At 29.6% G+C, this 23,311-nt stretch overlaps 1 protein-coding gene and 1 long non-coding RNA gene across 4 annotated transcripts; one reads left to right on the forward strand and one right to left on the reverse strand.

Moving 5' to 3' along the window:
* The first annotated feature begins 228 nt into the window (after positions 1-228).
* LOC105200596 (hyccin) lies at positions 229-10,759 on the forward strand. Of its 3 annotated transcripts, none has more exons than XM_039454742.1 (10): positions 229-456; positions 803-973; positions 1,552-1,686; positions 1,995-2,120; positions 3,362-3,579; positions 3,668-3,814; positions 3,991-4,121; positions 5,413-5,529; positions 6,377-6,813; positions 7,827-8,034. In XM_039454742.1, the coding sequence occupies exons 2-10, from the start codon at positions 824-826 to the stop codon at positions 7,848-7,850; spliced, it is 1,485 nt and encodes a 494-aa protein (XP_039310676.1). In that variant the 5' UTR covers positions 229-456; positions 803-823; the 3' UTR covers positions 7,851-8,034. The 3 variants fall into 3 exon arrangements, with proteins under 3 accessions (XP_039310676.1, XP_039310675.1, XP_011166531.1); XM_039454741.1 differs by having other exon boundaries at positions 6,377-6,881; positions 7,827-7,963; XM_011168229.3 differs by lacking the exon at positions 6,377-6,813 and having other exon boundaries at positions 7,827-10,759.
* A 4,788-nt stretch (positions 10,760-15,547) lies between these two features.
* On the reverse strand, positions 15,548-19,013 carry LOC105200594. The gene is made up of 3 exons (XR_850984.3): positions 18,750-19,013; positions 18,052-18,317; positions 15,548-15,763 (listed from the first exon to the last, which is right to left on the reverse strand). It is a non-coding gene; the product is annotated as an uncharacterized LOC105200594 (long non-coding RNA).
* Between the last annotated feature and the right edge of the window lie 4,298 nt (positions 19,014-23,311).

A 23,311-nucleotide genomic window follows, 5' to 3' on the forward strand; every position in this document is an offset into this window, starting at 1 on the left:
CCTTGAGGAACCTCCGTCCTTATTGGGACGAAGTGTCACGGTTTGCTGTCATCGCTGCCGATTGCCCATGTTGGGTGTTCAGTGTGTTCACTCGTTTGTGCGATAATTTTCAGAGTGTAACGCTATTGGACGAGAATTAATGCGGCAAGTGTGGTCGCCACTGCCAGTGGCTGCCAACGACAGTGACTGTCGATAACCTCGGCGGTCGCGTCGACTTCTCGCGCTCCAGAATCAGACGTCGAGACCACGAGACACGTCAAGACGTCGACGACACGAACGGGACGGGAGCTCGCGGCATGTAAGCCGAACTCTGAGCACGGACTGGCGACGATTCGTCTTCTCCTCGATGCACCGCGCGTGGCCGCGCGATTATCCCACGTTAAGCCTGTGTGATGATCTCCGTGACGATCAACGAGTCGCAGTCGAACTAGTCGAAGCCGAGACTCCGAAGTGTCGGTAAGGTCCTTTTGATTTGTTTTAAGTCCGTTTGAAGCCGTGTACATATGTGTTAGCGATGTTAGTTTTGAATTTTTCGCAACCAGCGTGCAGCCATCCGCATCCTCTCCACTAATTGCACGCTGACTGCTAACGATTCTAAAGTATCCACACTAACACTGCTGGTACGTGTTTGTCCGTTACAGGAACTTTTGCAGGATCGCTGATGTAATCATTAGATTTTGTGTTACGCGTTACTAGTTTTTCGATTCCTCTTTTATATTTTGAATATGGTTGCATCGTCTCCGCGTTACATTAGAGGGACGGGTACTAATTAATTAACTAATCTTCCGATTTGTTGACGAAGGCGAAGGACGTTCGGCCGAAAATGACGGAGAGTCTGATAAACGAGTGGCTGGCGGACTGCAAGGATGTCGCGCCGTCAGAACTGCACATGTTTGCCAGAACGCTCGTGGAGGACAACGAGATCGTGCGGGCGCTTTACATGCTCTTGGAGGAGCGCACCAAGTACAGCGAGGTATAATATAAACTCCTAAGGAATATCCTGCATTTTTGCGAAACTCTAGTGGTTACATTGCCTTCTATTTCCTGGAAGAATAATTTTGTTTGACATCACTTTTTATCGCTACATTGACAGGCTTGGATGAGTCATGAGATAGTGTGTTAGAAAAATATCTATAATCATTGACGCAATGATAGGAAAAAATATAATTATGGTGATATGCACATATCAGTTAAATTAAAGATTTGTAATTAATTAACATTATTTGTAAAGAATGTAAGAATGTATCAGTGATTTCAAATACTTGTAAAAAAAGATGCTTGCTGTTATCATGTACAATGTGTTTAAAGTTAAACATATTTTGTTTAATGCAATTAAATGGAGGAAAGGGTCAAAAAACCATCAGAGCAGGATCTTAATATTTTTTTATGTGATTTTATATATATTCTTTACTTTCTTTAAATTATACAATTACTTTCAAATTTGAAACATAAACTGTTATATTTTAAATTAAACTGGAATATAGAGAGAAATATTACAATATATTAAATTGATAATGCAGTATCTTTTTAAATCTTAAATTATTGTTACAGTTAATGGATGAAGTATGCAACCAGTTGTATAACTTTTATCGGTCTCGGGAAATAGAGTTACAAAGGTTCACTCTGCAATTTTTACCAACTCTAATATATATTTATCTAAATTCTGCTGCACATGGTGATATTAAGGTAAAATTACACTTTTATTGTTGATATTAATAAATAAGAGAGAATGCAGTATTGTAGATAATAATGCATTCTTTGACTTATTATCTTATCGTTTGTCAATCATGTTTTACACTGTCATGGTATATAATTGATATGTAAGTTAGAATTATATAATGCAAAAGACTTGTAACTTACATGGTAATAGAATTACAAAGTCATTGTATGAGTTTAAATTAATATTTTATTTTATTAAAACTTCCCCAAAGAAAAGAATTCTTGACAATTATTATGGCAGATTCAAAGTACATCTGTTAATATCTAATTTTCAGAGTTGTCGCTCTCTTGAGACTCTATTAATTGGATTATATAATCTAGAAGTCGTCGATAAATCAGGACAACAAAAAGCGATCTCATTTAGATTACCGTCTCTTGCTATGCTGTCTATATATCATGAGGTACGTTTGTCTACTTATTTATATTTATGTACAGATCTGGAGGTGATAGAAATGACATATTGCAACAAAAAAATAATACTAGAATGATACTAGTCATTTTCTGTAGCTTTTGGACACTGAATACGAATTTGGTTTCTAAATTGCTTTATCACAATTTTTAAAAATTTGCAGCTAAAGTTGCAAAAGAGAGCTATTTTTATATATTTTATTATATAATAATAGTATGTAACTACAATATTTATATATTTTATTATATAATAGTATATAACTACAATACATGACATGTTGAAGAAGTTTTATTGTAATCAAAATTAAGTATTATGATTTTCAATCTTCAAAAGGAATTTTTGATGTTAGTTATGATTAATAAGGTATTTATAATATAAATAGTTAAATATAGGGTGTATTGTGGAAGAATTGTAAATTAGAATCATTAATGATTTATCAATTAGTTTTAATTAGTCAACTATATTTCTTTAAACTTATAGGTTTTTTAAACTAAAGGGTTTTTTAAACTTAACTTTAAACTTATAGGTTTTTTTTTTAAATTGAGATTCATATCCTAGACAGACATAACGATATATAAAAATCAATCAGTTCAACAATTTTTCAAATATCATATTTACAGTTTTTTCAAAAGTGTAATTATTTTATATTTTTTAAGTAAATTAATATTTTTTAATAATTTTTATTTTACACGTTGTTGGAGATAAATAAATGAAAGTACAAAACTTAAATTTATTAATCTATTGCATAGTTAAAGAAAAAAAATATTTGTAAAAGTAGTCTTGTTTTTTTACCTGTCATAAAGGGAGGGTAACCATGAAAGATACACTTGTAATTTGTGATTAAGCACAGTATTTACACAAGGTATTTATAAAGTTCTCCCCCTCACCCTTATATTTTGAAAATGATTCAAAATTATGAAAAATTGTGAAATGTATACTTCGATTACTTCGAGGGGTTACTCTATCTCTTCAATCTTTTTAAAAGAGTAACTTTTTAACATAATTGTGATTTTTCACAACTTTGAACTGTTTCCGAATATAAGGAATGAGAACAGAGTTTATAGACACCTTGTACATTTGTTACAGAAATATTTATTGTAGAAAAAAGTATTTATTTTATAGAATTTTACTAAGAAAAAAATATTACAATTTCTTGATTATTTTATGTGTACATTATTGCTATAGATTTATTAGATTCCATAATTATGTAATGTAATATATTTTTTGATACAGCCTGCTAGTCTAGCACCAGCCTCACTAACAGAAAGCGCAGTACGTCGCTTTGAAGAGTGCAATTCGAAACTTGTGAGCTGGGGTCCATTACAACAAGTAGAAACATTGAATGCGCAAAATAGATTGAAAGTTATGACAGCTCTACTTTTTATTTACAATCAGCAGCTTGGATATATAAATAAATTTGCTCTAGAACAGTTGTGCAAGGTTGCAACAAAGTAAGTTTTAGTAGTACAGTAATCTTTAACTGTATGAAAAGCTATTGTTTTTATTTTTAATTACAATGCAATTTTATTTTTGTTGTAGACTTGTTACTCAAGGATTTATGAAACCAGGACATCATCAACGTTCCTCATATGGCAGTGAGTCTAGCTTTGTTCCAAGGCTTTTACCACGTATACCAGTATCCAGCCAATTTCTCTTGGAATTCTTGCATGCTGTATATTTTGCCATGTATGTAATGCATTTTGCAAATTTAACAGCATTTTCGTCTGTTTTCTATATCTTTCTTATTACATATTTTAACACATATCAGCAAAGTATAGCATTTGGACTAATTTGCTAGCATTGCATTTTTTTTATATGGATAAACATTTCTTCATATATAAATCTGATATCTTTATTTGTAGGTATAACGAATGCTGGTATGTCGCAAATCAAGCAATAGAGGATATACATAACAGAGCATGTTATGATATATATACAAATGTAATGTTAGTGACCAACGCTATACGCAATTCTGCCAGTTCTGGAGCGCCAGGTAATTGTCGCTGTAGGAACCAGGGATGGAAAGTAATTTGTTACTGTAACTTCGTTATTCCTTCAGTTTTTTTGTAACCATTATTTAACTTTGTTATTTTTTTCCATGTACAACTTTTATAATTACTTTATATATTTCAAACTTATTTGTCAATTAGGTTGCATTCGGAAACTATCTATTTTATTAAAATTTTAAAATTGTATTTCTTTTTTGTGGCATTATTACAGAACCATATACATGCAATGGTCTTTTTTTTGTGCTGTATTTGTTCTATTTCGTATGTTGCCTATCACTGCGTGCTGTATTATTTTGTTTTATTTTTGTAAATAAAATTTTATAATTTGTAAACATAAACTAATCTTTTTTTTTTTTTTAAATAATTCTTATGATATTGATGTTACTTAGAATGCTTTTGGATCTAAGTTCATATCTTTGAGAGAAATTTGAATTTAGAATGCAGTTCACATATTTTCTATGTATACATATAAATAATTAATATAGACATGTTACCATGATGGTGTGTGTTGACAGGAACGGGCGGAGTTGCATTTTATACAATTACAGATACCTTACGTAAAGTACTTTTCAGCAAATGATACAAATCAATACAGAAATAATTTTATTTTATCTTTGTTTCTCATTGAATTTCAAACAATAGCGTCTCTAAATTTGACATGTTTTATTATAAATAAAATAATTGAATAATGTTAGAAATATAAGAGTCTAATACTTCAATTAGCAATACTTTAAAATATTACAAGAAAAAAACAGAAAAGTAATTGAAAAGTAACTTCTCGTTACTTTTTGAGTAACTGTAACGCGTTACTTTTTAAAGTCAATAATTTGTAACAGTAACTAATTACTTTTACAAAGTAACTTTTCCAACTCTGGTAGGAACAATGCATATTTTATCTATTTAACTAACAGGGAGAGGACCAAGTGGAAGCACTTTAAATTATGACACTGCAAAAGATTCTTTGTATTCATGTTAAAAACCCTAAAGTAGTTTTAGATATCTTTTTTTCCTTCATCCTGCTAAATATTTTATTGGTTTAATAATTCCAAAATTTTTATATTGTTAACTTTTGAAAAAACTAAAGCGTCTACAACTAGGAATTGATATTTTTGAAATGGATACAAAAGACTATATTTTGTAATAAACCTCATTTTAAGAGTGCGTTTCCAGTTCTGGTCTTTCCTTTGCAAGTTAAATGTGGAAACATTTAACTTGTAAAGTAAACATTGTGTATTTCATAAAGATATTTAATAACCCCTTTGGTTGTTTATTCAGGTCAGCCAAGCGATGGACCAATGGGAATTAGTGTTGCGTTGTCCCCAGCGACTACTACACCAACTGTATCAAAATCTATGATCACAAATGCTTCCTTCCGTACTAAGAAATTACCAGGTATGTTTCTATATTGTGTTTATATTTATTATAAATTATTGATCTTTGTACGACGACATGTACTAAAAAGTAAATTTAGCCACAGGAATGACAATGAATTTAGATTGTAATTATTTTGAGAAAATACATGAATAATTTTACATTTAAAATTATATATAAATTTATTATGTAAACATAATAATACTTTATTTGTTATTGATGAAAAAAAATTCATGTCATATAATTTTCTTGAAATTATGCTCAAAATTGAATATAATTATTGTGTTTTACACAAATTTGTACATTGGCGAATATTTCTGGTGAATAAAGGTGCTAAAATACTAATAATATTAACATCACAGCTGTGTTTTCCATTAAGATAACTAACATGTATAAATAAAATTTTAATTGTGTGTTTGAGTATTAGTTACCTCTTTACTTAATCCAGATGTGTACAACAAACATAAATAATACACAAGCGGATATATATGCATGGACATGAATGTGTCGAGTACTTTTAGGTCCAAGCTTGCATGTGACATCCCTCTAAGTTTTATGAAATTATATTGCTGATTTGAAAACGTTGTTTTTTTGTTCCATGAATGAATAGTTGCTCAACAAGCAGATATTGATACAGTAAATGCACACATTACCGGGAAAATCACGTGCGATGTACTATTCATGTTTTCCCCCTCATCTGTTTGATTTCCTTAGTAACTCATAAAATACATATATAATAAGTTGTTACAAATAATAAAATATGTTGAGAACCGAATTCGCACGTTATAAAATTTTAAATTATATGTAATAAGTTAAAGAGTAACATAAAAAGTCCAAACAAATGTGGATTGCGCGCCTATGTCATTAGACGATCTGGATGAGAAGTTATTTGCGGTCGAATTGAGCAATTGTCAAGCCGAGAAGCAACAGCGACCGGCAGTATCTGGCAGCCACAAACGTCGGCCATGGCATTGGAAGCACTCACTTCCAAATACAGTCGATAGGAGGGATACGAGCGTAGGGAAAGCGCAGCCTTCCTCTTCATTGGAAAATTCGAGACGTGGAAGTATATGCAGCAACAGCCAAAGTTCGCCGATAAAGTCCTCTCCCAAAAAGAGCAAAGATCAACAGTCAAAGAAAATGACTGTCGACAATAACGATATCAGTCAAAAAACTAGAAAAGATAGTAGTGTAATGTGCGACTCCACTTTTTCCGACGACAGGTTGTCAGCCGCTAACGCGCATCTGTATAGCTTGTTAGAGGAACAAGCTCTGGGAGAGTTCATTCGTGATTCGGTGGAAAATGTATATACAGAAGGCAACAGTAGATCAATGCAATATTATGCCACTGCCGCACTGTCGTCAAACACATGGTATTATCACTCCAGTTACAACACTGTAGGATGGCGTAAATCTCATCACGCTCTATGATTCTTCTCATCAAATTTTACGATTTTATATTTTCATTTGGTATACACTAGCGCACACACGCAGGAATGAGTTGTTAACTTATAATAATTCATGTGATCGTGGATGTATTCCTTTCAGAAATACCACTCCCAGCTATAATGAGACATACGCATAAAACAAAATCTAAACAGAAACCAGCGCATGACTGGAAAACATGCATGTCGACATGGCACTTTTATCTTCCCGCACCAAGACTTTCAAGTATATTGCTCGATTAGAAAATGTATTCGATGTTCCTTTCCTACTATTTTATCTGTTTCTCACTGTTCTTGTCTGAACATTACTTTTACTTGCAATCTGTTCCTTTCTTTCCTTTTTTTTATACAATTTCTGCACTGTTTATTCTCTAGCTGTAATGCTATATATTATTTTTAATATTCTCGACACATATCCTACATGCTCCTTAAATGTTTCAAAGTCCACTTATTTATAATATATCTGTATATTATCAATATATAATTAATAAAAAAAGAAAATAAATGTGTGATACTTGTTTATATATTTTGCAAAATATCTTTTTTTGTTCTTTGTTAAAACTAAATAAATTATTTTCCTCTATTGCAAATGCACGGTGCAATTGATATGCTATTTAAATGTTCAATTTTACTTGTTTCTATTCTAGGCGAATATAAACAAATTGTATTTATGGCATACACATTTTTTCATATGTGTAATTTAAATAAATTATTATGTAATATATATGTATATACATTACATAATAGTATATACATATATATATTTTCTTGCCTCAAGATGCTTATTAACTTTAATATTGCTTTTATTATTGTCAACTTCAATTACGATTAGTTTTTCTTATAATACAAAAAAACATTTTCTTCTGCCTTCAGATGACATACCAATACAAGTTGTAAAAGATGAAACTACTGGAGAGGGCAAAAGTAACCTGGTGTCCATTATGGAAGAACCAGACACAGCAGAGCCGAACCGTATTGGTTCCATGAGACAATCAAAGGATCAAAAGACTGCTTCGAAGATTGCGAATTTTCCCGTGCTCGGAAAGAAACCTAAAGAGAAAGAAGGGAAATTAATAAAAAATGCTCACGTTGCATCATCCGAGAAGGAGAAAAAGATCGGTTCTCAAGCGACGTCGAAGGAGACTATTAAAGGCAATTTATCAATGATAAATAATGAACAACAAGGGGAAATCGACGGAAATGTTAACGGATGTGCGATCCGAAAGAAAAATAATGTAGAAAATAATGCGATTATAATAGATCCAAATGTAGCATTGATCGACAGTGAGAGACTCGCGTTAAGTAGTGACATTACCGATGGTAATAATATTGAAAATTCTATTAATTTAAGATCACATAATGAAACAGAGTCTTCTATCCAGATTAGCTCTGTTTAATGATGATAAAAGTCTATAAAAAGTGTTACATAAAAATAGTAATGGGCTGAACATATTAAGCCATTTTCTTCCATCTAGCAGAATCTTATTGAATCTATGTATAATGTGTACACGTTGCCTTTTCCTAGAATTATTTAAGATCACACGCACTATTTTCGCAAACAATGATACATGTATATTGCCACTGCATTGCGATACTTGTAAGGATCGTATATTTTTCTTGACATGTAGTGATTTTAGTCAGTCCATTACTCTGTTGATCTCCATGATAAACATAAAAATGGGAGAGGGAACAATACGAACTAAAGGTACACTGTTGTTTCGTCAGGTGTTTTGTGCATATTAACTAATTTTTGTAACGAAATCTATAATTTATTCCATATATTTTATAAATACACGTCGTATAATATTGTAATAGCCTCTTTATTCAGGTGCAGTTGTCGAGTTTCACTTCTATAGGTTATAGATCATTATAATCGGAGAAATGAGTATTATCATGATATAATACGTATACATTTGATCCAGATGTGCCTTCGCGTTGTAAACTTTTCTCTATAATTTAATTTTCTATATGTAATTAATAAATTTATGTACGAAAATACATTATAATTGTTACAAATACAGTATAAAATGAAGAAAGAAGGTGGGTGAGAAAGGAAAAACAGCAAACAGAGCATTTAAAACAAAGTTGCTGTGTCACTTGATTAAATACGAGATGAATAAGTATCTATATACAGAGTATCAGGCATATCTGGATTGAATAATAGATACCTGCTATTAATTTTGTCATAATTGTTCCAAAATATATCAACAATTCATGGTGATGAATTATCTGTTTTTACAAATAGTTGAGATATATATACATATATGTATATATTAGAGCTCGGCACGAATTGCACATTTTAACTGATTTTCAACTAGCGCTATTCCCCTTACCTCATCAATCTGCACGCAGTCTTAGTATTAATCGGCATTTGCGCATAGTAGTGATATAAAGGAAAAGTGTCAAGCTAAAAATCGACTGAAATGTGCAATTTGTGTCAATTTCTGATATATATTAATATAAACATTGATATATATGTATATACGATATATATGTGATTGTTGGAAATAATAACAAAAATTCAGGTATAAAAAAAGATTTTATTCTCACGTGAACGTTGACCCACGTTGAAAATGGTTAACTAATCAAGAAAATGTGTCATCTATGCATGGAAAAATGGGAATTGAATAGTAGATATGTATTTTTCAATGAATTTCGGGCTCGATTTTGTCCGATATTTTATTCTACGATTTGTGTGTTTAAATGGTCGGTCAAAACGCAATCTTTTCATGTGATATTTATACGCAACTCTCTAAACTTCTAATTCTATATAAGCTCATTAAATCTGATTAATAATATGAAAATGATAAGCGAGAAGAGAATCATGCGCTTTCAAGCGCAGTATGAATTTTGTGTCTACACAATAAAATTAGGATATTTTTATAAATTAACGCGTGTGTTCAGAACGCATATAAAAAAAAGTATTGATCTATCTTTAAAGTCTTTGAAGTCTTACTTTATTTTGCATGTCTTTGCGCATTTCTTTTTAGAAGAAATGTACAAATATAGACATAAAGTTGGATAATAAAAGAGAGATACGCCAAAGACTGCAGTACGCTACGCTAATTTATGTGGTAATTTGCTTTTCCTATAAAGTTTTCCTGAGGAGAAGTCAATTCTATAAATTCTTCAAAGGGCAGATCAGTTCCCACTTATCCATGTTCGTTCTGAGTTCACACAGAATTATACTCGGGGTTGGAAATGTTACTTTATAAAAGTAACGCGTTATTATTACCGTGACTTTTGTAAAAAGTAACTCCTTATCTTTAAAAGTAATAATTCCTTGCTTTTTTTGTTGCATTTTCACGAAATTTTGATGACTTTTTTTAAGAGTGGCATGCATATAAAATTTGTAGTGATTTATACATTTATAAAGAAGAAATAAAATTCGTTACCATTACTGTAAAGATGTAACGAGCTTACCATTAGCATTACAGGCAGAAAAATAATGATTGTTATAAAAAGGTAACAGTAATGACAACGGCGTTACTTTCTAACCCTGGTTGTACTAAGCTATTAATGTGTAAATATTATAAAAACTAATTGTGTATAGAGAAGAGAGAAGAAAGTTTGATTCAAATATAAAAAAAAATCGTAATATATCGTGAATTGCATTTGTTAAAAATAGGTCGAAATGTTCTAAACTGTGAAACAGTATATCAAGAACGAAATGGAGTCAATGCTTGTTTGAAGGTCAATGATTAATTATTCTATGGCCTATATTGTATCAATTGAAATATAACATATGGATTGTAAAAATACATTGAAGTTATTTTGAAAAGTTGATGAGCAACGATAAAAGTAAATGCCGCTACTTTATTTACGACCCTTTATACAATTTCTTTTATTCGACATAATAGCTGAAGAACCCTTTACAATACAATATGTTACTGATACTTATATCCAATTATTTTCATGCAGGAACATACACAAATTACCTTCCATGTTTATCTTTGTGTTAATTAAATAAAACTGTTTTAAAATGTTTCCTGAATTTTAAAGCAATGAATGTGAATTATACAGCGAATATTAATTTCCTCTTCATCATTTGTTTATAGCATTGAAAAATTCTTAGATTTTGCCATATTTTTAACATTTTAAACCTCTTGATTTTTAGGTATTTTCATGTTCAGATCTTTACATTTTTATGAGAGCATTTTTCTATCTCAATTTTTAGAATATTAGATTTTTAGGTGCTCTCCGATTTGTGAATAATTCAAACCGCTTTTAGACGATCAATAGCGTTTGCCGAAATATCGCTTATGAAGTGCTTTTCAGAATACGAAACGAAATCCGCGATTCGAGCCGACTATCACTTTTACAGATTCGCGGTTGTGAATCCTTGATCTGACCGCGAAAGGGAAATAAGTAGCTCTCCATTATATGGTAGCTAAGGAAGACAAATGGATGGATTATCCCGCTATTTTTCTTTCACAATTCTCACATCAAGATGATAGTCTTTGTCAGGAGACTTATTTGTTTCTTACCATTGCATTTACATCGCAAATGCGTCACTGAAAGATGCATCGAATTTTTAAAGGAATCTAAGACAATGGAGATAAGAAAATTTTTCACGCGATGGATTTTGAAGGACGAGTGTAAATCAAGTCCGTAGATTTGAAAATATAAGAGGATCCAAATAGGAATGGTAGCATATAAAAATTTCAAAAGATGCTTGAAGATTCTCAATGCACAATATTAATATTCCAGAAGTTTTTGACTTTCTAAAACTCAAAAATTAAAAATTCAAAAAAGTTCTACTTTTATAGTACTGCGTCTCTCTCTCTCTCTTTCTCTTTCGTTTCAAATTTTGATACAAAAAAAAAGTTAAATCTTTTCCGCGCGCCGACATGTCGACCGCTACGTAACGCAATTAATAAGCGGACCGAAACGTGACGTCTATCAATTATTATTTGGGGATGACAATTAATACCCAGAGATTTCGGTTATAATGCAGTTACGTTATAACGATAGATTATTAACAGATGATATAGTTATATACTATAATGGCGAACATGATGAGTTTGGCAATGCTGGTTTCACACTACAGGAAACACATTGATAGATTGGGTGGTGATTCAATAGAATACCTGTTTAAAAATTCAATAAGGTACAAACTTTTGTACGTGCTAATAAGTTTGCTGATGCATTTGGAAGCAACTCGGACAGCATCAAAATTTTTCAAAGATATCTCAGAGATATTTGAAATAAAAAGTGAAACATTTCGTAAAAGTTGCGAAATATGTATGCAGCATTTCTGAGGTAGCTCTGGAATAATAAAATGTCAGCGATTTTTGCACTTGAAACTTTGTAACAAAGTTACTGAAGAGTTACTGAAAACATTTGCAATCTCTCTAAAATATTACTAAAAAGTTATTAACCTAAATTGATCATAATCGACCTAAATAAATAGTCTCTTTTAAAATATTGCTGACCGCAATCATCTGAATATAATCAATTTAAATATTTTTAAAATATTATTTTAACTTTATTTCTCTTAATAAATTTAAAGTACTTTGAAAATGATATTTAAATTTATTTCATTTAAATGATTGTAAAAAAGTTATAATAAAATGTTTTTACGAAGAGCTGTTTGAAAGTTTTTCGAATGCAAATATGTCGATAATTGAAAAGAAAAATTATTTCCATGATTTTGTTGCATCATCTTTTATAATGTCATTAGGGAAATTCTATTTGTGCGAGTATACTTTGAAATTATTTTACATTTTGATTGATAATAATTTTATTTGTGTCTACAGTGTCCGCTCCAAAAAAAATATGCTAGCTCTTCTTTGCGTTTTATTTTTACGTAATTTTGAACAATTGCATCCTCTTTTTTTTATACAGATAAGTAATACAAATATTTTCAGACGATATGTCTTTTTTGTACAAGATACGTAGTAAATATGATGAAATATGTCGATTTGTCATAAATTTCTCACTATTAAGTTCGTAAAAGTAACATCGAAATATCACATATAATATCGTTTAAATTCGTCTAACGTTATTATTGACCAAATATATACGTAACAAATAAATTAAATTTGATCGATTAGCATTCCAGAATACACGACAAAGTTATGAAGAAAAAAGTACTCAAAAAAAAAGAATTCACCGTATTTTCAAACGTCATCCTTTCCAAGCCATACTCACATCTAGCAGTCACCTATCCAAGCCAGGACCTTCATCAACGTTGCTTGATTTCTGTGATCGTACTGGAACTGACACTTCATAATAATCCATGAACACTTGATGACGGATACATATCCGTGCTAGATCAATAGATTTATCAAAAAGATAAATGTATATATTTTTTTTCATTTTTAAAATGTGAACATCAAATTAGAATTTTTACTGATTTTCACATATATGGATCAGCTTCTTATTACTCGTTTGAATGTGATATATAAAATGTGTATATTGATATAATATAGAATTCCCTACCCCAGAAAACATTTTGCTAGCCACTATTTTGCTAGCCACTTGGTATTTATATGACATCGACTTGGGACAAGGTTTTGCTTGCGCAATATGAACCGTTTTTGCGCTGGGTATTTACGCGCGAAATTTTTCTGGGTAGCCACTTGCATACAATATGAATAACGAAATATGTTCTGCGGATAAAACTCGTGCAGAATTTTACAAAATTTATATGCGTAATGCGCGACATTTGCAAGCAAGAATTGTTATATGAGACATTTTATATATAATTATATATAACAGGCTATATATAGTCATGTAATTTACGTTATGCAAATTACGTCACTACATATGGCACATTTGAAATGATACATAGATTACATTTATACGTCGTCCGTTAATCGGGTTTAGTAACATACGTAGTTATAACTACTAATGTAAAATCTCGTATAAAGTTAAATCCAATTTGACGGTATAATTAAGACCAAATTTAACTAACGTTTATACGACATTTTCTATCAGTAGTTATAACAATGTTGATGTGACTAACGTCATTGTTTTTCTTGCAATTTTTTTTTTAATCTCAAACTGAAACTGAACAAAAGTTGCCTCTTTTTCCTTTTTTCTTGGAAAAAAAATAGTGACGTACCATTTTTTAATTTTAAAAACATAATATGATTACCCATACGAACGCCTCTAATGGATCTAAAATGTTTTATAGGTGCTGGAAAATGGTTCTTAGTATCACGTGTAAGCACACCAAATTTGATCAAAATATCTCTAAGCGTTTTCTAGATTTTCAAAGTTTTCATATTTCTTTTTTCAACTTTGATACCTGTATTTGGAAATGAAGTACTTTAGGACATGTGTTTAGAGGACTTTTTTTTATAAAATAAGAAATATCCGCACGGGAACAATTTTTTATATATAATTACATATAACTATACATCAAATTAGTCCATATATGTTTAAATGTCTATAATTTTATATGGACATATGACTCAAGAAAAAATTTTATATATAATTATATATGATTATACAATATATGTACAATTATATATATTTATATATACGAATATATTTTATACATATTATAATTATATATAAAAATTTTGTTTCAAGCCTTTAAATTTTTTTACACTAACTTAAAAATTATCTTGTATAAATATATAAATATACGTTTATACATATGGACAATTATATAATATTTGCATTTTTGCACTTGTACTTTTCTACATAAAATAAAAATCTGAAATTCATATTTGGATAACATTTATCAACTTTTCTTTGAAGAACTCAAACTTTTCTAAATTGAAAAAATGAAAAGTTAAAGAAAACGTAATTATTCAATTGTATAAAACACATATGATTATATTTCTTACATATATACAATTTCTTGATCTGATATTGTCACAAGCCGTATCCAAATAAAATAAGTCACAACAATGTTAAAGTAACATAAAAATAAATCGTAATGATTGAAAAGTGACTTTTAATAATCATTTTGAAACTATTGTGACGTTATTTCGATGTCTTTTGTCATGATGACTTTTTGCTCTACTTTAATAAATGTTTTTACCTTTATTGGCGAATCGGATTATTATAAACTTTCCGACAGTTATCATAGTTAGTTACTTTATTTTATACTATTTTATCATGCTAGTTATAAATATAAAATTAAAAACTATAGTGATAACTGTCTTAAAGCTTATAATGATCCGATTTGCCTTAGTCTACCCTATGTGATAAATTTTAGAAACACTTTTGTTGTAACATTTTACTTGAGATTTTATAAAATCCTCTTGAATTTTGTTACACATGGAACATTGAAATCTTTTTGAAAATTTTCCGCGAAAATCTGCGCTATGTGAAAAATTTTCTTTGACGCAAATTGTATCCTCGTCATGAATATTTTCTTCAGTAATAATTAAAAATTTTTTAAAAATTATTCTGTAAGAGAAACTGGTTGTGAATCAATATACTCTTTTTTGAATGAACGAAAATTGAAAAATATTATAATTGATAAAGTCAAAGGTTAAACGTAGTTAATACTAATTTTCGTACATTTTAGAATATATGTCTTCGAAGCTTAATTTCTTTTTTATTATGAAAAGTTTTGTAAAACTAATTAAAGATATTAAAGAAAAAATGACTTTTAAAAAGGATTGGATTAGAAAAATAAGTTAATTTATTAATTATAACATAAAAGATTTATATAACTTATATAATATAACATCTGGTATTATTATAAAAACTGATATTTTGTCTTTCTAATATAATTTATTGTGTTAGTTTGTTTAGTTCATTATACTCTTAAATTTAGTTTAGCGTACGTACGTGGATTATCATAGCGAGTTTTAAATTTATAAGAGTTGTCAATAATCTTGAATCTGTAAAAAAAACATAAAAAGTCAATATAACGAAGTAAATAGAGAAAGATCACCGATATCGACATATCACTTTGCTTTTGGGTCATATTTCTTAAACAAAAACTAAAAATAAAATTTTGAGAGCATAAATATAAACTAAAAAATGGCCATTGAACACAAAAAGCTTGCAATAATCTAATAATATAAAGAAATATTTTTTTGCAACATTGCAAAAACGTTACATGTTACTGCAACGTTGCAGCAACGATAAAATGTCCTCCTTTAAAAACATTGCAATGCAGCAATATTACAATATAATAGACCGTATTCAGACGCGCTTTTGAACAGCGTTTTTTTGTCGTTCTATTCTTGTTTCAAGTTTTAATGAAAAATAGAATAATGAAGAAGCGCGCTAATATTTTTATAATCGCGTTCTGAATACGAGCCGATATGTTAATTTTGATGCTTCTGATAATATTTCAAATACTATTATATTAACGTTTTGGCACATAACTTCTGGAAATATGTTTATATATATGAATTAATTTTTACACAAAAATATCAAAAATTTTGCTGTCAAAATACATCTCATTTACATTTAGCTTCAAACTCAATTTTGTACTCGTCCCGTCAAGGAATCGTTTCATTAGAATGCAAGTGAAAAACCTTAAGATGATTGGGCTTTTTATTCTACATTGTGTGACTTCTTAATTACGAAAAGTGGAACTTTGCTGCGTTCATATAATAGCACGTTGATGAAGTCATAAAAAGCATATTATTTTTTACAATATTTTTAAAACACGACTGTAACATTGCTAAAGTAATATTGCAAAAAAGTTTTTGCAATGTTTCTGAACATTACATTATAAACGTTGCAGGAGTATTGCTGCAAACTTTTGTGCTGTATAAATACCTTTTATCAGATCATGTAAGGGTTTTTATAATACATCAAAATTTTGCAATAATTTAATTTTTCCTAAGTAAGCAAAAATAAGCTTAAAAAAAAAAAATAAATCCGAAAACCGACATAATAGGCAATAATGTTAGATTTTTTTTGTTTTGTTTTATATAAGTGTACAAAATTATGTGTACAAAATGTTTATAAATTGAGGTATATAAGGATTTCTAAAAGCTTTTTATTTCAATGTAAAACGGTAAATTTTATTGTTTTGCAAAACGCATTCTATAGCTTGATAATATATAAACATTAAGTTAGGTTATTAATTTAATAGGTAGAACGCTAGGTTTTTTTATTCTAGTCTATATGATTTTTACAATCTTGTCTTATCGATGGGTGTGCCGATTTACGCTATATTTTAACTTTATGTTTAAAACTAAGTACATTTATTTGAAAGAAATAGAGAGAGAAGAAGATTATAAATAAAATAGTTTAGGAAATTACAAATTTAAATAATATGATTTAATATCATCAATAATATACTTCCTATTGTTTAAATTATATAATTTGCAAAAGAAAGTCGTGTAATTTTTATTCTCGCTTTTTAAAAATTTGTTTTTAGCAAATTATATAGAAAAAAACTAAGGATATTTGAATGAATTTTTACTTGTTTAATTAATTAGATAGATCATATTTCTATAGGAAATCGATGTCGATATTGGCGACTTTTATATCTACATTGTTAAAAATGCCATAAAATTTAATGTATTTTTAAGTTACACATTAAATTTAATATATATTAAATTTAATGTATATTAAAAATTTAATGTACCTGTAACAAAGCATGTGCATGAAATTTAGTGCACATTAAATTTACATGAAATTTTTTTAATGTACCTGCTTCTTTTATATTATACATTAAATTCTGCTGCTGATTTTCAACAGTGATATATGTATATATAATATAACGCGTGAATGTAAAAAAAATCTTAAATTTCTGATGATACACGTTTTCATATTAAAATTTCTGATGATACATCGATTTTCAAAAATTGTTCTCAGAGTTATATATCGAAATTCACATTTATTTATTACATATTCTAGATATGTAACACTTAAAATAATAAATTGGATATAAAATAAAGCAGAAAGAACGTAAACATTTGCGTTTAACAGCTATATTAATATTACAGTTTAAATAGCTTTATATTAAAATTACACTTTAGCATTTCTACGTTTAATAACTTTTGTCATTGAAATTCTCTAACAGCTGGAACAATATTCGCATTGATAATTTATCTGCTTTCGCAGCTTTGCATTATATTATCGAAAATGTTGGTGCGATTATATTTGAAGTTTTATACCACCTCTCTGTTTGAAATTGGGTTTGAAATATTAAATTAATAATTACCTGCATGCCTCTGTTATAACAGTTCCCGACATATCCCACGAGCATCTTTCCTTTGTCCTTGTGGACAAGGAGATTTCATAGGAGTGTCTATGAAGAAGGCTGGGTAAACGAGCTGATTTAAATCTTCTTCTGTGCTAGTACGTGCAGTTGTGGTCGTAGTACATTTTCCTAATGATATCACCGTGATCATCGTTAACACGATTGCCAACAAAAGTTTAAGGAACGTTTTCATCGTGCTGCGAAAATCTGAATTTTTTTCACGTTACCTAAAAATTTTCAAATTAATTACATACACTATTTACATATTATTTTATTTTTAAGACGTAATTGAATCGTATGTTCGATCACATATATTATATACCACTAAGGAGCGTACGTCGTTTACATATACGTACGTTCCCTGCTCGTTTCATTTTAATGACGTCTCTCGAATAAATGTGCTATGTGGGATATGAGTCTCTTATATTTTTTTTTCTGAAGTTTGTTAAACACTGTATATTAATATTTTTTCAAAAGCTTAAATACCCTTTGGATATTTTTAAGTCATGTTTTTAATTTTTTAATTTAGCTTTTTTATAAAATAGAAAAAAAAACGACTTGAAGGAACTTTAAGCAATTTTTGTTTCATTCTTCTATTTGTTTGTTTATAATGAATTTTCTTTGTTTTATTTTTTGATTTTTTTTACGAATTTACTTACTGCAGTCTGGATCTTTAGCACGCACTTTATCCTTTCACAAAATAAACTTCTTTGCTGGGCGTCTCTTCCTATTTATAGTCATCCTGTTCTCTCTGATATTGCGCAAGTTTCATTATCATCTTTAAAAAAACCGGTTATGAACCAGTATATTCTCTTTTATTCGAACGAGAAGTTGTAACATCAAAACAAAGTGAAACGCGTAGTTATATCGTATACATTGTATTTTAACACATTCAACAAGTTTATTAAAATTAGAAGGAAAAATAATTGGTTGCTTTCCCTTGTCAAATGTTTATACTGAACGTGTATCGGTAATTATCTACAAAATTTCAGATATTAGATTAATATAATTAATATGAATTTAATTTGTTTTACGATATATAATTCTGAAGCTATAATTTTAATTCTTATATAGTTATAAAATTAAATGTTAAAAAAGAAAAAGAAAAAGAGAAAACAATATTTAGCAATATTTATTTATTTAAACAACAAACTCTTTATTTATTGTTTGCTTATTTAAACAAAATGTATGAATATTATAAAAATTGATACAAAGTATATTAACGTTCTCAATTCTTCATTAATTAAGATTTTAAATAGCGTTGTTAATCAATACATCATTTAAACGACCATGAAACAGCAGGTCTACTTCTAATTGCACTCAGCAGATCTGTTTAATTTCCATTGTCAATCTGTTATCTCATGTTTTGTTAAAAATTTTCATTCGACTTCTGCTAAATTCTGTAAACGTGATTGCATGTAACTGATTCAATACCTTTTTAAATTAATTTTTAATCAAGTTTTAATATAACTCTTTTACTATATTATATAATTAATTATGATTACGTAACTTTTTATCTTGTTTTATTTATATTAAAATGCATTTAAATTACATGTTGAATATACGTACATTATTGTATAAAATTACGAAAAATTTTTTATATTGTCTATAAACTTTATTCTTACTGTGTGAAATCATCCGCCGAAAAAATTAAATAATAATAGAAAAATATAGATCGATGTGTGAAAACAATTAATTAAAGATGAGTTTTATTTGTCACATCATAGATAAATCATTTTGTGCTGATATTTCTTGTGTGATTTTATATAGAGATACATAAAAAAAAACAAATTAATATTAAATCAACAATTTATTGTTTCATATATAAGCAGGAATATAAATCTTCTTGGAAGGATTTATAATCTTAAATACACATAATTTGCTTACATGAAGACAATTTTTCTCTTTATATAAGCAAATGATGTCTGTGATTATAAATTTTTCCAAGATTTTACATTCTTGCTTATATATGAAACAATGAATTGTTGATTTGATACTAAATTTTGTTCTGTGTATCTTTTTAAATTTATTAAATTTTGTGTCGAATAAATTTTTGATGTTGAAACATAGTTATACTTAAATTAAACAATAATAACCTTACGATACTAAATATTGATAATTAATTTAATAATAGTAGAGGAAGAACGGAGGTCGTGGAATATAATATATCTGGCGTAGTAGAATATCATGATATCTATAATTTGCATTTAATTCTAAGAGCTACCGTTAAAATTACTTCGTTACGGTAGTTACTGATCATTAGTGTTCGCTGTATATTTATAAAAGTTGAATTTCTGAATATTGATGAATATTAATTTCTTTTTATTTTAGTCTAATTGTAAGTTGAAGGCCGTGAATGTAAATTTCAAATAATATTATTGATTTTAATGTTTGTCATAATGTGTGTATGAATTCGATAAATAAAGTCACGTTATATGTAGAAATATGGTCGTCCTTTATGTGCATCTCTATAACTTTATAATTTCATTATAGACGTCGTATAATGTTTATTAGAAGCAAAGAAATTATATTTTAAAAAGTTTTAAATTTTATTTAAAATTTTTGTTAAGCTAGAAAATTATTTAAAAAAATTTGTTTAAATACGATTATTTTACTATCCGTAAAACCTTTTTCTATAAATATAAAAGTATCTTTCATCTCATGACATTAGTTAGAATTCCACGATTCCCTTGCTATTTCACAAACGCATCCTTTTTTCTCTCTTCGGTAAATTGTGAATTACGTTCGTTCCACATATCCGATGAACTTCTACGTACAGAATAGATAGAACTCTATAGCTAATAAATTGGTATTGGTTAGAATTGTATCGATATTTATTGAGTTATATATTATCAAAAAACGAAGTGGTATTCCACAATCCCCATCTTTCCTCCACTAACATTTATTAAGCATTTATTAAATAATTTTTTATGTAACGTGAGTTTCTAATTTCACGACTCGTGAATAAGTTTAGTTGTATTTTTGAGCCGCACTCTGTCTTCAACGCTCGTCATTTCTGAATCGTATTGACTTTTCAAGTTCTTTAACTCCGATGCGAAAAGCATTGTTTTCTCCGCGCGTGGAGTCCGTGACATTTGAGAGATCTAGAAACTCCTGCCCCGTCCCGGGCTCGGCCTCGTCCTTGCAGAGGGATATCAGAATTTGCGTGTTTACGTTCCCCTATTCAGACGCGGTATCGCTGCGGAAGGGCTGAGCGCACTCCGCTCCGGCCGCTTCTCGACTTCAAAGCGGGGCGCATTGCGATATCGCGCGGCTTCACGAATCCCGTCGATCCGCCGGCATTACCGCGCGCGTGCTACGTTCGCGCGTCGGCGACGATCGCTCACTCGCTCGCGTATCAATATCAGACTACGGCCAAAGCCGGGATATGAAAGCCCCCTTTCCCTCATCGACCGGCAATCCGCTCGTAATGCAATCCCCCTCCCCCTCCCCGAGCCACCCCCGGTCCCGCTTTCCGGAGGAAAATCCGTGGAAATTCCTCGTTCTCGCGCGTGTACGTTTGCGACGAAGCTTATCGCCGTCGTCGCTTTCGGGGCGGAATGATAATCAAATCGCGTTGGAACTAACCGGAACTCGTGCCGGCAGAACGACGCGGAACGTGCGCGGCCGTCCGCAAACTCCGGTGTAATTCGCATAGTTGACATCCCGCTGGAGATAGAGGTATTTGAGGGAATCGATGAGGGTACGTCAATTTGCAGAATGACGTGGGAATTCAGCCTTGAGATCGCCAAACGGGCCTCGCAATTATCCTTCTTACTCATTCATATTCATTTGTGCACTCGCTGGAAGAATCGATGAGCACTCACATTTCGCGAACTTACTCATCTTGATCCGTAAAATTAATTCCTCTTAAACTTCCTTCTTCTTTCTTTTTAATCTCATTGATCTCATTAATCCGAGTGAATTAGGGGTGAGGCACTGATAATAATGCGATATGCAAAACTCTAAATTTTGTATAATCTTTGAGAATGTATAATTTTACAATTTCTTCAAAATTCTTTTTCCTTCTTTTTTTTTGAACGTACATCTGTTTCCTCTAATAAAAAATTTAAAACGTTGAATTTTTTATATTTATATTTACACAAAGATATATTAAAATTCTTTTTTGCTTCATGTTCCATTTTAGAGATGTATCACATTTTTTTCAATCACAATTTCGTTCGGCAATTTCTTTTTAACTTTTGTGTGGAATATTTTTTTTTAATCCAAAGAGAAATATTGGAAACCAACCACTGAGAAAATTTGGGGATTGGCAATTCGAGTTGGCGGAAATATTAGCTTCGGCTTCCAGAAACTGTTTGTAAATTTATCTGGAAAATATTTGGGTAATTTTAAAGATAACAATTAATATTTCTTTCTTTCTTTATACATATTATTATATTATAAAATTAATATTCATTTACATATTTTTATTTTAATATTAAATATGAAATTAAATAATAAAATTAAATTTGAGATTGTAACTATATAATTTAAGCATGAATAATTCAAATAAAATGATGAAATCAATTTTATCACCTATAGTCAAAAGTAAAAATTGAAATTCATGTTTGAGAGAAAAGCGAAGATTATAACAGACAATCTGCAAAATATACTTTGGTCTACGAAGATTTGGTTAACCGAAGCTAAAACAAAATCAAAAAACAAAATCTTTTTAAAGGTAGTATGAGTAATAACAATTTAATAGAGAAGAAGAGAGTAATATGACACCCATTTTCATTTTATTGAATAACTTTATTTATAATTAATATTTTCTATTGAAACTTGAACGATTACATTCGTCAAAGTGTTGTTTGACAGATTCTGGACTCAAATTAATAAAATATTTATTATTTTGAACGTGATTTATGAAAATCTAATCGGCGGAAGAAAAAAAATGGTTGTATTGGCTTTCGTAAAAATGGCTATCCATAAAAATAATTTTTAAAAATTAGTTTAGTTTAAAAGAAACACAGTACTTATCTTGTTACAAAATTATATATTTTTCATTTTCTATTGTTTGGAATTTTCTTGATTTACAATTTTCTTGCGTTCAGAAACTTTAGAAAAACATTAAAAATTTCATTAAAAATATCATTATCATTCCTGTTTAACATTAAACAACAAGCATAAAATAATGTCTCTAATGTTTCTAGACACAGCACTCTAGAATAACAACCGATTTATCGAAGAAATATTTCGATATAAAAATTTCGCTTAA

Source organism: Solenopsis invicta, chromosome 11 (genome assembly GCF_016802725.1).
Source record: "Solenopsis invicta isolate M01_SB chromosome 11, UNIL_Sinv_3.0, whole genome shotgun sequence".
Lineage (NCBI taxonomy): Eukaryota > Metazoa > Arthropoda > Insecta > Hymenoptera > Formicidae > Solenopsis > Solenopsis invicta.

Coding starts and splice junctions, on each gene's coding strand:
- LOC105200596 (XM_011168229.3), top strand. CDS start 824: ATGACGGAGAGTCTGATAAACGAGTGGCTGGCGGACTGCAAGGATGTC. Junction 1,687..1,994: donor CTGCACATGGTGATATTAAG/GTAAAATTACAC, acceptor TCTAATTTTCAG/AGTTGTCGCTCTCTTGAGAC. Junction 2,121..3,361: donor TGCTGTCTATATATCATGAG/GTACGTTTGTCT, acceptor TTTTTGATACAG/CCTGCTAGTCTAGCACCAGC.